The sequence below is a fragment of the Orcinus orca genome, chromosome 2 (assembly GCF_937001465.1).
Source record: "Orcinus orca chromosome 2, mOrcOrc1.1, whole genome shotgun sequence".
Classification (NCBI taxonomy): Eukaryota; Metazoa; Chordata; class Mammalia; order Artiodactyla; family Delphinidae; genus Orcinus; species Orcinus orca.
In genome coordinates this window covers 8,607,352-8,624,700 of record NC_064560.1, presented here as the reverse complement: position 1 = coordinate 8,624,700, position 17,349 = coordinate 8,607,352, and the positions used below count along the sequence as shown (strand labels likewise).

The 17,349-nt window shown below is 42.3% G+C and overlaps 1 protein-coding gene across 3 annotated transcripts in view; it reads left to right on the top strand.

The window, feature by feature from the left end:
• The window catches only part of MCM10 (minichromosome maintenance 10 replication initiation factor), a 118,466-nt gene that overhangs the window by 26,275 nt on the left and 74,842 nt on the right, over positions 1-17,349 (top strand). Inside the window, exons 17-21 of one of the 3 annotated variants that reach the window (XM_049705593.1) lie at positions 1,110-1,223; positions 3,117-3,262; positions 6,901-6,943; positions 7,030-7,129; positions 13,140-14,510. In XM_049705593.1, the coding sequence (XP_049561550.1) occupies positions 1,110-1,223; positions 3,117-3,262; positions 6,901-6,943; positions 7,030-7,113 (387 nt within the window). In that variant the 3' untranslated portion in view covers positions 7,114-7,129; positions 13,140-14,510. Of the gene's footprint in view, positions 1-1,109; positions 1,224-3,116; positions 3,263-6,900; positions 6,944-7,029; positions 7,696-13,139; positions 14,511-17,349 lie in introns of those variants that run through there. The other 2 variants (XM_049705594.1, XM_033403410.2) reach the window with 2 other exon arrangements.

The window sequence follows — 17,349 nt, the reverse complement described above, 5'->3', positions numbered from 1 at the left end:
TAATAAAATAGAGGCTTGGATTTGTAAGTATATATAAGTGGATTTATCAGGCAGCTAGCAATGAATACTCAGTAGATGTGTTTTCTTAGAAACTTGAATACCGTGGGCCTATTTCTTTGACAATGTGGTTTATTTTTTTAAACTTTTGAAGACATCAAAGCACAGTTGTCTCTCCACATCCACAGGACTTTTGGAACAGTCAGTGTATGTGAAAACCATGCACAAGTATTGTGTTGTATATAATGCTTTTAGGTTTGAGGGTTATAATCGGGTTTTTCATCCACATGGATGCCCTGTAGAACATTGAGAACAATCCTTTGATGTGTAAGGGACTGTTCCATGCATTGCAGAAGGTGTAGTGTCCGTGGTCCCCGCCAGTAGCAAAGGTGATGGTTACTGGGATAACAAAAAAAGTACTCCCACAAATTTTCAAAATGTCCCCCACTTAGTGCCAATATGCCAAATGATCTGCCTTTCTTTTGATTAACAAAGGGCTAACGAGACAATGATATAACTTTCTACTGGACTTGAAACTCAGTCAGGAGAGGTGCTCAAGCAGACCCCAAAAGACTGTAGAGCTGAGTTCCTTCGTTCTTGTGGCCACCAAAGACCTTGCGCCTTTTGCCTGGTGCAGCTGCACTGACTCGAGCTGTGACCACATCCTGCCCTGAATATCTCTCTGCCCTCACACCTCCTACCTGTGTTCCAGAGAAGCAGGGATTGTTCCTGCCAAGTGCTTGGTCTGGAGAATAGTATCGAATAGAATGAGTGTCATCACTGGGGAAGCATCCAGCACCTCTCCCATAGCTGAATCTATATTGGAACAGTGGAAATAGTTCCCTTCTGGTGCGCACTTGATCTGATGATGCTGTTAATCACATCAGTAGTTTAAATTTGTATTTAGTGTCTCACACATCACCAAATGCTTTCATACCCTCTTTTTGCCCATTAAGAGCTTGTTTCTACTTACCGTCTGGGGTTGCGGTTCATTGATCCGTGTCCTCATACAGTTAGCTTGTCTGTTCAGTTCAGATTTGATTATTATTAAGCAGCTGCCTGAGTCTATATCAGATTTGGTACAAGGTCTTCTGGATGTCTTGTCATTCCAGGCCGAGGCTGAGCTGCAGGAACACTATTTTGAGCCCCTGGTGAAAAAAGAACAAATAGAAGAAAAGATGAGAAACACCCGGGAATTGAAATGTCGAGTCGTGACGTGCAGGACGGTGAGTGCGGGAGACAGTTCTCCCCACGACCTGTCTGGGATTGCTGTGACTCAGCAGGATGTGGAGAGTCTGGGGGGTGGGCCCACATCTTATGACCAGAGTCCTGCCCGGGCCATTTAATTAGGCTGCAAACCAGATGGCGTCCGATAGCCCAGCACCGGGCTTCCCGTGACCCATCCACTGAGCTCTGATGGTAGAGCCTTTGTATTGAGATGTTCCTCATTTGGCCACAGCTCCTGGTTCTGTGGAAGAGCCTCTTCCCGTCTGACCACTGGACTGAGTATTCTTCTCTCTCCTCCTCAAGTTTTAGCACGCCCTCAGTCCATAGTTCCTAAGACCCTGGGGCCTTGGTTGAACAACTTGATTTGGCATCAGATGTCATGATCAACTACTGTTCTTCCCTTCTGCTGAGGTCCTAACCTACTAGATTGAATCTCAGGGCAGAGTGTGAATTGTATTATTGTCTCTGTTTGCGGAATTTTTACCCTGAGTCTATTAGAAAATTCAAAATCCTCTACTCCTCAACATTAATCAAAAATGGCCAACAAAAAAAAGTTATTGCTGAATACTACTTCCATTACCATTTCTTTGAAATAAGTCTGCATGGCTAATCCGCTTCGTGAACACGTGTAAGAGGAGAAAGAGGTTTAGCTTACCCAGTGCAATTTTCTCTATCTTTATTCTTTTTAAAACCTTAGATTCTCCTTTACATTTAGGGGATGGGCCAGAAGGTGGAGCTTCCTTGAGAAAGTTCAGACTGTGGAGAATCAGTAAAGCTTTTACTTCGTAGGACAGCTTTTCCTCTGACAGCGTGGCTGTATTAGGACAAAGCTGGTGTATTCATTTCCTGTTGCTGCTGTAACAAATGACCACCAACTGGGTGGCTTAGAACAACACAAATTTATTATCTCACAGTTTTGCAGGTCAGAAGTGGGTCTCGCTGGGGTAAAATCCAGGTGTCAGTAGGGTGCGTTCCTTTCTGGAGGCTCTAGGGGACAGTCCGTGCCCTTGCCTTTCCCGGCTTCTAGAGCTCAGCTGCATCCCTTGGATCGTGGCTCCTTCCTCCATCATTGAAACCAGCAATGGGAGGTGGGGTCCTCTCGTCAGAAATCAACTGATTAGCAACTGTAATTGCATCTGTAACCTGAATTCCCCTTTGCCATGTGACATAACATGCTTGTAAGTTCCAGGGAATAGGGTATGCACATCTTGGGGGGATTATTTTGCCTGCCCCAATTGGCATATCACTCTCCTCTGCCCTCTTTGAGGCTGCCAAGGCCAAAAGTTATTTATCTAGACTCAGTGTGATTACCCGAAATTACATTGCACACTGTCTGGCTCTGTTTCAACCTTCACCCATCATTTCTTGTTCTTTTCAGTCCTTTGAAGGATCAAAATTAAAAGTAAATTAATATCTGTCTTGGTTTTGCTGTGTATGAAATAGGAGTAGTAATAAGTTTATAATCCTTTCCAGTGGCCTTGTAAGAGAAAATGAAAGAGCAGCTCATCATCCTTCCTGAATAGGCCCCATGGGTGTAATCTTTTGTCTTACAATCAGGGACTACAGTGAATACAGGGCAGACCAATCAAAGCTACTTAGAGATTTCCAATCCTTTTCTTCCTTCGCCCTAGCTATTGTCTTGATGTCACAGAAGATTATTGTGTATTTTACACCTGACATTGGGGCAAACATGAGAAGAAGTGGTATCAGTAGTGGGAAAGTCAAGAAATCACATGATCACTGCAGCCAGAAGATAGTAGCTCCACCGGCACCTGCCTGGTGGCGACGAAAGAACAGAAGTTCTCAGGACAGGCTGCCCTTGTGGCGGCTGGCTCATTTCTCCTTCGGAGCTCTTGACCTGACATGTGCCTTCTTTCTGCTGTTCTGTGCAGTGCGCTTACACCCACTTCAAGCCTCTGGAGACCTGCGTCAGCGAGCAGCACAACTACCACTGGCACGACAGTGTGAAGAGGTTTTTCAAGTGTCCCTGTGGAAACAGAACTGTCTCCCTCGGCAGGCTCCCCCAAAAGCACTGCAGGTTTGAGAATTGCTGGGGTTCTTGGTCTCATCCAGGCTTCCTGAACCTTTTTCCAATTCCCATGTGTTGCTGTTCCCTTGGAATTGTGGACAGTCCTTGACTCCGGGAGGGTCACCCTTGCTCTGTGCCACCTTACGGCTCCTGGGTATCCCCAAATGCTCCTGGAGGGAAGGGACCCTGCCCCTTTCACAGCTGTATCCCCAATACTAAATATAGGGCCCAGTGCATAGTAGGTTATCAGAAATGTTTGTTGAATAAATAGAGCCTGCGTATGGTGGGTTGGTGAAATATGTGTGTTTGTGGGGGGCTTGGATAGGGAATTTTTTTTCTCTGCTGTAAAGAGTTATTTGTTTCAATTTTTATAATATGTGAGTATGTGTGTTTTAAGGGACTTTTGCTTTTACTTTGGGGGGGAATTTTGGATACAGAGGCAGAGCTGCTGTGTTTGACTACTCAGGGGGCATGCTTCATGTAGAACAGCCTGAGGAATACCTGTGCAGTTCGGGGTGCAGTTTGTAGAACATTGTACTTGGTGCGTTCAGTGCTCTCCTAATTTATGTATTTCTCTGTCCCCTTCACTCACTATGAGTGTTGTTAGATATCTTTTCTTATTTTCCTTTGATTTATCAATGTGGTACATTACATTGTTAAGTTTTTCTGAAGTTGAACTTTCCTTTTTTATTCCTTGGATAAGCACGACTTATCTTGATGACTTTTTTATTTCAGCACACTGTTATAATCAATTAGCTAATATTTCATATGTGACTTTTATATCTATTCATAAGTGAATTAGACCTTTTTTTTCCTTTTCTTATATAGACCTATCTCATTTTCAAACCAAGATTATGTGAGCCTTATAAAACGAATTGGGCAGCTTCCTGAAATAACCTATCAACTAGCAATTATTTCTTGAAAGTTTAGTAAATCTCAGCTATAAAATTATTTAGGCCCTGTTCTTGGAAGAAAGGGGTGGCTTTGATTACCATTTCAATTTCATGGTCTCTTTTCTACCAATTTCAGCTTTTTATATTTTTCTAGGAATCCATTTCATTTAGATTTTCAAACTTATTAATATTTAGTTGTCCCTAATGTACTTTTTTCAGTCTGTTACTTGCTATATTTTATTAATAGGTATTTACTATATTTTGTTCTGTTGTTTTTGTTCTTCTGTTTTTCAGAGTCAACCTTGATAGAAGTCTCTGCATTCTGTTAACCTTTTCAGAACACCATCTTGTAGTTTTCTAAACATTTATTGATTTTCTTTCTGTTTTCCTGATTTCCACCCTTATCTTTATGTACTTATTGTTTCTTTGGGTTTGCTTTGTACCGTTTTGTGTACATTCTTCAGTTAAAAGCTTAAACTCAACTTATTAGTATGTAACCTTTCTTGTTGCCTCATAAATCAATTTTTTTTAAATGAATTGAAGGTTTGTGGCAACCCTGAGTTGAGCAAGTCTATTGGCACCATTTTTCCAACAGCGTTTTATTTATTTATTTATTTATTTATTTATGGCCACGTTGGGTCTTTGTTGCTGCACGTGGGCTTTCTCTAGTTGCAGCGAGTGGGGACTACTCTTCGTTGAGGTGCGCGGGCTTCTCACTGCCGTGGCTTCTCTTGTTGTGGAGCATGGGCTCAAGGTGCGCGGGCTTCAGTAGTTGTGGCTCGCAGGTTCTAGAGCGCAGGCTCAGTACTTGTGACACACGGGCTTAGTTGCTCCGCAGCATGTGGGATCTTCCCAGACCAGGGCTCGAACCCGTGTCCTCTGCATTGGCAGGTGGATTCTTAACCACTGTGCCACCAGGGAAGTCCCCTCATAAATCAGTTTAAAGCTCCTATTTCCCTCTAAGTAGTTCTGCTTTAGCAGTCACCTGCAAAGTTTGATACTTAGTTAAAATTATTTCTTAATGTCTTGGATGATTTCCTTTTTGAACCAAGAGTTAGTAATATATATGGGATTGATTTTATCTTTTTTGTTATTAATTTCTAACTTTATTGTGTTATTCTTGAAGGACATAATTTGTATGATGTTGATTCTTTGGAATTTGAGGCAATCTCACTATCACCTCTTCACCAGGATATTCTCACTACCTTTTTGTTTGCTCATTTCGTTTTGGTTGTTGTTTATTTCCTGGACCCCTAACTCCACTCATTTCCAGTTTCTCCAAAGCTGATTTGGGATGAGGGTGGGGGCTAGTTCATCACCTTGTCAGGAGTTGGTTTATGCATCTTTTTACAATCTAGGTTAGCATTGTTCTAAGTAGCTATTTGTATATTGATATCTGACTTCTCTCCAAAATATTGTAACAGCAAGAGCTTGTGTAAAACATTTGATTACCAGAGAAATGTGTTCATTGAGGATAAGCAGTAAGTACAACTCAAATGGAAGAACACAATGCCTTTCAGCCTCCAGGTGGCACTGTTATTTTTGTTAACATCTGCTTTCTCTGGTCTCTTGTCAATTCTTGATCTCGAGCAGAAATGGGCAAACTGTTTCTGTGAAAGGCAGATAGTAAATATCTTACGCAGGCACTGTGGTTTGTTTCACCGCTCTTGTGGCAGCCATAGGTGATGCTCAAACAAGGAGGCTTGGCTGTGTTCAGCAAAACCTCACGAAAACTGTGGCAGGCTGGATTTGGCCCTTGTGTTGTAATTGCCAACCCCTGACAGTAAGCTGTGCGTAATATCATCACTGATCTGGTCGTAGGCCACGAAAGTCTTTCAGTAGACATTCAGTTGGTCTCTAGCTGGGGAAGGTGGTGGAGAGGCTCGGGGCTAAGTCCTCGGGCAGCTGATGCTCAGGGCGGGAGTGGAGTCTAAGCCAGATGGGGAGGAAGGATGAGGCTGGTGGGGTGACCCCTACAGCCCGGACCCTCTCAGATCCAAAGCTGCTGGGAGACATAGTCCCACGGCTTCACTATATTTCTTTTCTGTTTCTCTCTCTCTTCTCCAGAGTAAACTTCATAGACAATGAGCTTTCCCCATAGCATCCCAGTGCCTCCTCGGGGCTGGATTCACTTACCATGTTAAAAAGTGAGAATGAGAGTCTGCAGACCCTTTGAGTGAAGAGAGTGAAAAATCTCTGGGTTATGAAAAGATTTCCTTCCTGTTGTGTTGGTTTCACACCAAATTTAACATTGACCTTTGAGTGGAAAATCAAGATAGCACTGTCTTCCCTGTTCTTACTACTGAAAAGGGGGGAGGGGGGGAGGATTGTTCAAACCAGCAGGAAAAGTAATCCTTTCTTATCACAGCCTTTTAGTTCCAGAACAGGAGAAAAAGGGGCAAGCCATAGGCTGCACGTAGCTGTAGGCTGGCTTCCTCGATCCAAGGGTCTTCCCAGTGACCAGCACTGGAAACCAAGCTTGCACTCACCACCTATAGCATGTGTAGCCCTGTTATACTACCATTTGAAATTCCTTCTCTGAAGTATCTAGCTTACTGCAGAGTTGAAGACTGTTTCTCAAATCACTAGAGTATTTTCAGTAGCAATAGAGCATAGCCTGGAATATGAATGTCACCTTGATCAGCTTCTGCTTAAATAGGGGAGATCTTCCCCCAAGTGCAGGGAGTGCTATTATCTTCATGTCTATGGGCCCATAACCTCACTGCTGAGTCAATCCCATCTTTTCTGTTTCAGTAATTGTGGCCTCTTCAAGTGGGAACGGGACGGAATGTTAAAGGTATGTCATCTACAAGGTGATGGGTTTTAGTGACCCATGCAAATAATATTGACCCATTTCTTATTAAACTATTTTTATTTTTCTAGGAAAAGACAGGTCCAAAGATAGGAGGAGAAACCCTGTTACCAAGAGGAGAAGAACACGCCAAATTCCTGAATAGCCTTAAATAGCCCCGACTTCAAACAGGTACCCACAGCCTACATTGCTTCTTGTGGTTCTGGAAAAGCAAGAGTATTGGCTCTGAATTGCCCCTGTTCCTGACTGACACAGTCAGAACGAATACTTGCTAAGCCTACAGCTTTGCCTCCTTCCTCGGTTGTGTTGGTTTAACATCAAATTTAACGTTGACCTTTAAGTGGAAATTCAAGGTATCATTGTCTTCCCTGTTCTCAGTACTGATGGCAGAATTCACAGTTTTTATGCCCCTAACTGGAAGGTAGATAGAGAGTTGTGTTTCTCTTTCTTGGGTTGTAGAGAATGCAGTGTTGCTTCTTGATCACAATAAGGTTCTGGTATTTATGTGGACACCCAGAGACAAAAGAATGAATTTAGCTCAGGTAACCTGCCTAACTTCTGGGCTTCAGTTTCCTCACATGTAAACTGAGGAAGGTTGGACTAAATGATCTTGAAATGTGTCTTTGAGCACTCAAAGTCTAAAAATAATACAATGTTTTGCCATCTAGAAAATTATGACCGTCGCCCTTGATAGAGTCTTGCTGTATTGATATTAAAAGCTGGGTTCCTTCTGTTGATTCAACTGTTACCTCTCTTTTGTTCTTGGAAATCAAGTCACTGACCCACTTGGCATTTCAATTCATATCTATATGGTCTCTGTGCTGTTAGAATATTGTGGAGCTCTGTAATGGAAATGCCTAAAATCTCATCATTTTAAAATGTGGCTTTATTTAAATATGGCTTAAAGAAAGTGAAACCTCTAACCAAAACAAACATAAAATTTGAGAAGCCATGAAGCCCAATTGGAGAACAGAAACATCCCACAAGGAGAATCCTCTGGAGTTTGGGATTTGCAGATGTGCTTTATCATACACGTTAAGAATTATAGGTTGGGGATCGCTGCATGTTGCAGGGTGAGGGGCAGCCTGGGACTCGTGGTTACGCCCGAGTCTCAGCCCTTCCGCTCGCTAGTTCTGTGTCCTCAGCCGAGGTGCCCGTCCTCACTTTCCCCGTCTGCAAAACGAAGGCGATGATGTCTTGGTGGCGCGGACTCATGTGAGATAGCGCGTATGCGCAAGGGGTCAGTAGGTGCGGCTTTTGTTACGCTTCCCAGGTAAAAGCACAGAGACCCGAGAAAGCAGGCCCTGAGAGGAGAGTTTGGTTGCGGGTCGGGAGGCGGTGTCGCAGGTGAGGCTGGAGGAGGAGGCGGTGGCAGACCTTGAACTTTGCAGTGCCTCCTTGGCTGTGGTGAGGACATGGGTCTTGGTCCTGTGTGTGCTGGGACCCACGAGACGGTTTTCAGCAGGGGGCTCTCTCATACCACTCAGCTGCTGCGTGGAGAATGAGGCGGGGGCAGGGGTGCTAAAGGCAGAACGATGCTGGCAGATCGCAGCACCTGAGGGAAAGGAACAGCAGCCTGAACGGAAGGGTGATGATGGAGGTGGACAGTGGTGGATGGCCTTAAAGGAACAGACAGATTGTGCCGGAGAGGGAGTCCAGGGTAGCGTTCCGGGTTAGGTAACTAACTGCATGGATGTTGAGGGGAAACTCTGAAGAGGTGGGAGACAGACAGCCCAGACGTTCAGCTGCACCAGGCTTCCCACCCAAGGGAGATCAAGGCCGTGGCAGGAAGCAACTCTGGGGCAGCTTGGCCCACAGGCAAGACCCATACTGTCTGAGGTTCCCCCAGAGGTTGCTAAGGGCACATGGGAATGTGGACTGTAGCCACCATTTGGTACAAACATTAGGTGCTCAATATGCTTCTGAAGAAATAGCAATTTTATGAGGACGAAGGGCCAGAAGAATGCGGTCAGCATTCCAGATAAGGCACGATGGGGTTTCACTGGGTCAGCTCCGTCTTGTCCTTCAGCCAACTCAGAGGCACCCATAATGTCTTGGGTCTTTGCCCTGAACCAGCCCAGGCTTTGGAGTCACCGTCAGGAATCAGGGTGTATGACTCTGTTAGAGTGACCGGCAGAAGAATAGATGGGGAGGTGAATGTTACTCATGGAAGATCCTTTCCAGATCATTCCTCAAACACAGCTCAGTATTTATGGGTGAAATGATAAAAATGTCGAGGATTGGCTTTCAAAGCAAAGTAAAGGGATGGAAGGCAGCAACGGGGCTTTCGGTGAACCACAAGTGGCTGAGTTACCAACTGTTAAAGCCGGGTCATGGGGACATGGAGACTACTGCTCATCTCTGTATTGTCACTTATGTTGTAAGATGTCATGATGAAAAGGAAAAAAACAAGATAAGCAGCTTGAGCATGCTTTCTCTGTGACGCCTGCCCAGTGTCCCCGGGAGCAGTCAGCGCTCCTTCCTCCAGGTTGTTGCTGTATTTTGAATGTTGCTCTGGCAGGGAACTTATTGTAATGGGTTTGTTTATCCATGTCACCTGCTAGCTTGTATATTTTAGTGTGGTTCAATTTCCAGGTGCCAAACATAGTGCTGACCTACTGGTGCTCAGTGAATGTTGGGTGGGTGGAGGGATTTTACAAATCCTGTGAATACAAGGAACTTAATGTTTTCTGAATTGTTCAAACAAACAAACAAAAAAATAGAAGTATAGGTCAAACCTCACGCAGGTTACCACCAGAAAATTCCATTTAGGAGAGTCCTCTGCCTGGGCGACCTGATTTTCCAAATACCGTTTGACCCAAGTGAATGCCACTTAAAGATTGGGTCAATTGGTAGGATTATTATATTGGGATTTAAACTCTAGCTAGGAATAATTTAGGTTTCCCCCAAGATGGTATTATAGTAGGGACATAAGGTGGTTGTGAGAGATGGTTGATTTAGGTTTCCGAGAGCCAGAAATAAATTTCACATGCCTTAGATTTCATCGAAGTCTGCTCTCTGTGCATAGAAGGTGCTGTGTCTGATGCTTGCGTTCCCCCTAAGGTCACATCCTTATAGCTATATCTTTAGGAGTATTTCACTTTCCAGGAGGTGTGTGTGTGGTTTTTTTCTTTAATTTTTAACAGAGAAAATGTTTAAGTTTCAAAAAGAACCAAAAGCACTTGAAATTCTGATATTTCTGATGGCTCATCTTGAGTAGATGTGTTTGTCCCATAAACCTAAAAGAGAGCTATGGATCTGAAGTAGGTCACTACTGAGCAGCTGCCTGGACACAATGCCAGGTTGCTCTTTGAGGAGCCCCTTCCTATGTAAGCAACTTGTTCTCGTTTGAACCAAGGGTGTTGTCAGAGTCCGGATTCACTTGTATATTGTGTATAAGTCATGTAGTAACTTTCTTATAAAGGTTAATGGGTGAGCTGAACCTAGATGCCCTCTGTTTTTAAATTTGATTTTTACATTTTAAATAATTAAAAATATAATTGAGTTACTTCTCAGTTACTCTAGGTGTTGGGGGGCTTCCACTGGGTTGCCTTGTGTGTGTGTGTGTGTGTGTGTGTGAGAGAGAGAGAGAGAGAGAGAGAGAGAATATTAAGGGATGGGTGGGCTGGAGGGGGCACGCACTTGTTTGCATTGAAAACGTGATTCATTGTGAGGCAAGTCTTTAATCCTGCCACCTTCTTTATCAATGTGTATTAAATGCTTTCATAAAAATCCAAAATGTGTGTTTTTTTCTTATGCTGTCTTTGACAACGTAGAGATTACTGTATAATCACGGGCCATCAGAAGAGAGTAAGCACACGGTGGTCTAAGTTAGTACACAAAAACTGGCCATGTCCTTCGTGGTTGATCACAATGTTCTGATCTTTACAATAGATTTTTTTTTTTCTATGCCTTTTTCCTTTATTTTCTTTTTTGGTTTTATTTATTTATTTATTTATTTGGCCGTGCCACAGGGCTTGCAGGATCTCAGTTCCCCGACCAGCGATTGAAACTGGGCCACGGCACTGAAAGCCCAGAATCCTAACCAGTAGGCCACCAGGGAACTCCCTATGCTTTTTTCTGTTTAGAGGAATTAAGTGGCTTTTTAAAGAAAATCATCTTTTTCTTGAGTTTTGTTAAACCATACTTTCCCTTTCCAAACAACAAAAGGAAAACTGAACTAATGTAGATAACAGTGATCCAGAATAGCAAATAAGAAGCTTCTGAATGATTGGTGTGGAATTGTCCCCAAAGGGAACTTAAAACATTTAAAGTTTCCACTTTTAAAATTTTTCCAGTTTTCAACTTCTAAAAACGTTTCAAGTTGATATATAGCTAAGTTGACAGGCAGTGATTGAACGATTGGGTTCTTGTGTAAAAGTTGATGATAGAAGTAAAGCTTGATGTTTATAAGAGATTAAATGTGTCTGACAACATTAATTTTTTAAAATCAGGAGAGTAAGTCTGTTTGCCTAAGTTGTCACTGCTAGCAGCCCATCAGAGCCTCTGCTCTTACAGGTAAACAGACATCTCAGGTGCCACGAGGAGAGATTTGCAAACAGCACCACTCAAAAGAAGGATGACTGACCCCCAAAATGAGATTCTGTATTTGCCAATATTGAAGAAAGAAACGATGATATATCTAAAGAAAATAACAGAGAGGCACAAAAGGTGGAAGAAATCAGTTGGCATAAGTCGGCAGCAGTTTGTGAAAAAGCTGTGGAATTTTAGAAAATTAAAGAAAGACAGTATAGCCACACAGCTGAACTCTCCAGATCAAAATGGGGGAGAGGCCTGCCATGTCCTGCACAGTCAGACCATGTATCCAGTAAGACTGACCTGCATTTTGGAGAAAAGCAGGACATCAGTAATCACGGTGGTGAAAACTCAAAGCCATTTCACCAAAGAAAGGAAGAAAGAACTAGAAATACATAGAGAGTGGATTTTTGTTATTCACAGTAATTATGTTTCATAAAGTCACCAGCTGAACTAGCAGATACCCAATCACTGCTCCTAGAGGAAATACAGGCTTAGGTTCCCTTGAGCCTCTGGTCACGTCTTCTTCACCGGATCAATACATAACCTTGTATTATGTGTGTTTCTGTTTAAAAACACCTTATTTAATATGTATCGTCGATTCATTAACATGGAACTCACAGCCGACAGCAGTGTATCTCCTAATGGAACAAAGCTGATCTCATCACACGCTTTTTCTCCAGAGGGTGCATCCCAGCCTTCTTGCCCTCAGGAACACTTAAGCACTATGCCTGTGGGCCATTTTCAGCAGCAAAAGTACACCAAAGAAGCACAAAAATGTGATGAACGTGGCATGAAAACGACATCTTTTTACAGCATCAGAGCTGAAACCAGCAAAAGTTGTTGTTCTACCTCAGCTGAGAACAACTTAGATTTCTTGTTGGTCTGCACATGTGCATGTCCGTAAGTGACCACAAAAACACCACATTTATTGCTTTTATAAATTTTAGCAATTAGGTGAATTTGGAAAAACATGGCATCCACAAATAATGAGGAGCAACTGTATAATATTTCCCAAAACAGGGCCAGATCGGGAGTGTCCCCATTTTGCAGATTAGAAAATTCAGTGATTTGAAACTATGGGAAGAAACCAGGATTGCAATCAAGTCTGTGGTAATGTTGCTTGAGCAGAGACTTCTCTATTGGTATTTTTTTAAGTCAACTTTATTAAGGGCTAAATTTCACACAGCAAAAGGCACGCATCTTAAGTGTACAGTTTGGTAAATTTTGATGAATTTATACATCCACATGACCACCACCACAAGCAAGATAGAGAACATTCCCACCACCCCAAAAAGTTGCCTCTGCCACTTCCCAGTCAGGCCACATGCCCTGGTCCCATCCGTCACTGATCCGTTTACAATCTGCTTAGATCTGTCTTTCCTAGAGTTTCATATAAATGGAATCATACAGAATGTACTCTTATACTTCACTCTGCATATTTTGAAATAAATCCATGTTATTGCCTGTGTCCATAGTTCATTTTTTATTGTTGAGTATTTCAACCGTATGGATATGTCACTGTTTATTCGCCTGTAGTTGGACATTTGGGTTGGCTTGTTTCCAGTTTGGGGCTGTTACGAATAAAGCCATTAGCAATATTCAGGTATAAGTCTTTCTATGGATATGTTTTTGTTTCTCTTAGGTAAATATCTAGGAGTGGGATTCCTGTAAGTATGTTTAGCTTTATAAGAAACTGCTGGGGCTTCCCTGGTGGTGCAGTGGTTGAGAGTCCGCCTGTCGATGCAGGGGACACGAGTTCGTGCCCCGGTCTGGGAAGATCCCACATGCCGTGGAGCGGCTGGGCCCGTGAGCCATGGCCGCTGAGCCTGCACGTCCAGAGCCTGTGCTCCATGGCGGGAGAGGCCACAACAGTGAGAGGCCCGCGTACTGCAAAACAAACAAACAAACAAAACTGCTGAACTGTTTTCCGAAGTGGCCTTTTACATGCCCACTGATGATGCACCAGAGTTCCATTTGCTCCACACCCTCAACAGTACTCGGTGTTGTCAGTCTTCTCAGTTTTAGCCATTCCTGATGGGTGTGTGGTGGTATCTCATTGTGGTTTTAATTTGCATTTCCCTCATGACATCTTTTCCTGTGCAATTGGCCGTTGGTATATCTCTTTTGGTGACATATCTGTTTACTTATTTACTGGGTTGAGTTGTAAGAATTCTTTCTATGTTCTGGATACAAGTGCTTTTTGTGGATATATATATGGTGAATATTTTCTCCCAATTTGTGGCTTGCCTTTTCATTTTTTTAAGTGTCTTTCAAAGAGCATTTTTGTCATTTTGGTGGAGCCCATTTTATCACTTTATGGTTCATGTGTTTTGTATTCTAGCTAAGAAATCTTTACCTGCCTTAAGATCACAAAGATTTTCTTCTAGAATTTTTTAATATGGTTTTAGCTTTTACTATTAGGTCTATGATCCATTTCAGGTTAATTTCTGTATAAGCTGTGAGGTAAGGGTTGTGGGTCCTTGTTTTCCAAATGGACATTTAGTTGTTACGGCACCACTCAGTGAAAAGATTATAATTTCCTCATTGGATTATTTTCACTCCTTTGTCAAAAATCAGTTGACCATACATTTTGGGGGTCTACTTCTGGACTTAGTGCTGTTAAATTAATCTGGATGTCATTCCTTATGCCAGTACCATTGTCTTAATTACCGAAGCTATATAGTAAGTCTTGGAATCAGGTAGTGTTAGTTCTCCAGCTTTGTTCTTTTTAAAATTTGTTTTGGCAATTCTAGGTCCTTTGCGTTTCAGTGTAAATTTCTGAATCAGCTTATCAATTTCTACCCCAGAAACCCTGCTGAAATTTTTATTAGGATTGTGTTTAGTCTTTAATATTAAGATTTTGTATCTATGAATATGCCTCTCCATTTATTTGGGTCTTCTTTAATTTTCTCAGCAATGTTTAGTGGTTTCAGTGTACAGATTGTATATATATTTTGTCTTTATTTTTAAATAGTTTTGATGGTGTCATAAACGGTATTTTTTTCCATTTTAATTTCCAATTATTATTCTGCATACATGCTAGTATACAGAAATACAATGCATATTTGTCTATTGGCCTTGTGTTCTGGGACCATGCCAAACTTACCTACTAGTATAGCAGCTTTTTTATACATTCCTTAGGATTTTCATATGGGATCTTGTTGCCTGAGAAGTTTTAACATTTCATTTCCTGTATGACTTTTTTTTCTTGTTCCCAGTCTGAGGAGGAAAGCATTTTCCTTCACCATTAAGTGTCAAGGAAGTATTTTGAGTAAGGTTGGATGAGATCTCTAAATAATGGTGTGGTTTTTCTGTTTGTCTTCTCTTATATTCCCTGGAGTGATGTTATCAATTGACCGTTAGTGGGCTCAACCTTGAGAGGAGGAAGTGGATTCAAGTCCTGAGCTAAGTACCTTTTCAGGTGGTGATGCTGACTTTATTACATAATTATTAATCTTGCCCAAACAAAAGTAGTGTCCAGTTGTGTGTCATTCGTGCACTTTGAGTTAAAGGTTCAAGAAAAGCTGTCTTCAGTGACTTACTAAAGGAATGTACTATTCTCTCTTTTTCAGCAGTGATTTCAAGGGACCAATCTAACGGTATATTTGGGTTTTTTATCATCTAAATCCGCTTACAAAATAGAAAATATCTTGCACCTTGTTACTACAATTCTGTGCTGGGTACATGATAAACAAACCAAACATGAGCTAATAAAATCATACTCGAAGGCTCCCGGGCCTCACTGCCTCATATTAATGACGTTGTCATTTTATTTAGAAAGTTTTTAATTTGGGAGCCTACACACTAAATGGTTCAGGCTCACTAGTGTGTTATTTGAAACTCATTATTACAGGGTCTAAATTAATGAGAAATTATCTAGAAAAATATTTTTCACTTTTCGCTTTATTAAATCAGTGTTCTTTTCAGTCATGTCTCCTCAAATATCGCCGTTCCCATAGGAAGCTTTTTCTTTAAAAGGCTTTATGAAAACTGCTTAGCTATAAATTACTATACAGATTTTCAGTGGTAGAAAATTAGTTTAATATGTAAAGTAGGCATCACTGGTCAAAAATGAATTTTAAAGTTTAAAAATAAAAGTGGAAAAGAAGTATAGCTGGATACTTAGATGTGCACAGGTCACTTGAAGGATGCTCAAGACTTGGGGATGATGGTTTTCTTTGGGAGACAGGGAAAGGATATTGAATTCTTTTTTGTCCTGTGAAAAATTTAAATCATGTGTATACATTACCTATGCACAATATTTTTAATTAAAAAAATCAAAATAACGTGGAAAGTGGACAAAACTTTTTTTACAGTGGTAGTACACTGTAAGATCACAGAGTATACCAGTTAAAATTGTGAACTAGAATATCCATACTTAACCAATTTGCTTTTGGACAAATCCCTTAAGAACTTTTAAATTATGAAAAACTTTCCAAAGTATTAGAACGTAATAGTTGAAAAGGAATTAGAAATGAATTTTCCCAACTAAATATTTTTAAAAAGCATATGACACTTTTTTAAAAAAAATTTAAAATCATTTTGGGTCTTAGGAAAATTACCACCTCCTTCCAGAAATCTAAGTAAACAAAGGCACATGATAATAAGTTACAAAATCTCCCCTGGAGCACACACACTCTCAAAAAAATAAAAGAAGAAGGAGAAGATGAAGAAGAAAATAAAATGACAACATACAGAATTAGCGGAAAAAAATAATGAGTTTTCACCAATTCATCGTTTGACAAAATTTGTTTTCAACCACTTACCTGGAACCCCTAAAGGACTTGGGGATGGTAAGGAAAGAACAGAGAAGAGTTAGAAGAATGTCCCAAAGGCCACCCTTTTGACAAAGCCTATCTCTGAAAATATAGATCCTCCGTTACTAATTCCTATGAAATTCAGCTACCCCGATTCCGGTCATGTTTCCTTTGGCATCCTTCTCCCTACCCAGGAAATGGCTGCAATTGGTTCTGAGAGAAGGAATTCTAAAACCCTGAGGTATAATGGGGCCCTTGTTAAGGATGGGGTAGAGCAAGGTAATAGAATTCTTCCTTCTGCCAGAATTCTTTATCTAGAGCTGACATGCCAAGCCTGGCTCTTGAACAAACAAGGAAAGGCTGCTTTTCTTTTTTTTTTTTTTGCGGTACGCGGGCCTCTCAGTGCTGTGGCCTGTCCCGTTGCGGAGCACAGGCTCCGGACGCGCAGGCTCAGCGGCCATGGCTCACGGGCCCAGCCGCTCCGCGGCATGCGGGACCCTCCCAGACCGGGGCACGAACCCACGTCCCCTGCATTGGCAGGCGGACTCTCAACCACTGCGCCACCAGGGAAGTCCGCTGCTTTTCTTTTAAACCGGCCACTCACCAAGACCATTCTTGGTATTTGACATCTATATGGGCCCGGCGTTCCCTCCTGTGTAAACAGCAGGCTTTTTGAGCCAGGTGGCTGCAGAGTATGGCCTTGAGTCAGACTCCATCGGCTGCCGTGCACCTGGTTCCTGGCCCTCCGGTCAGAAGGCGTTGGGTGTGTGATTGTCACCATATGAGCCAGACTGTGGCTCCTTTGTTTCCTGGCTGAGGTGAGAGAGCAGTGCTTTGCCTTTTCTCTGTTGTACATCTGGGTATGTGAAAACACACGCACACCCTCGTCAGTTGGGGTTACCAACCTAAAGGGTCAGGGGCTGGATCTTCTGGCTTGGCATCTGGCTCCTGGTCAACCAAGAGGGCATTTCATGCGGGTAGAGCACAGGCCCACTTGGATCGCTGGCCCAGCAGCTGGCAGCCCTGAGCTCAGGACCTGAGCTAGCAGTCAGCAGAACTTGCACCTGCCCCATGACAACCCTGTCTCTCGCTTCC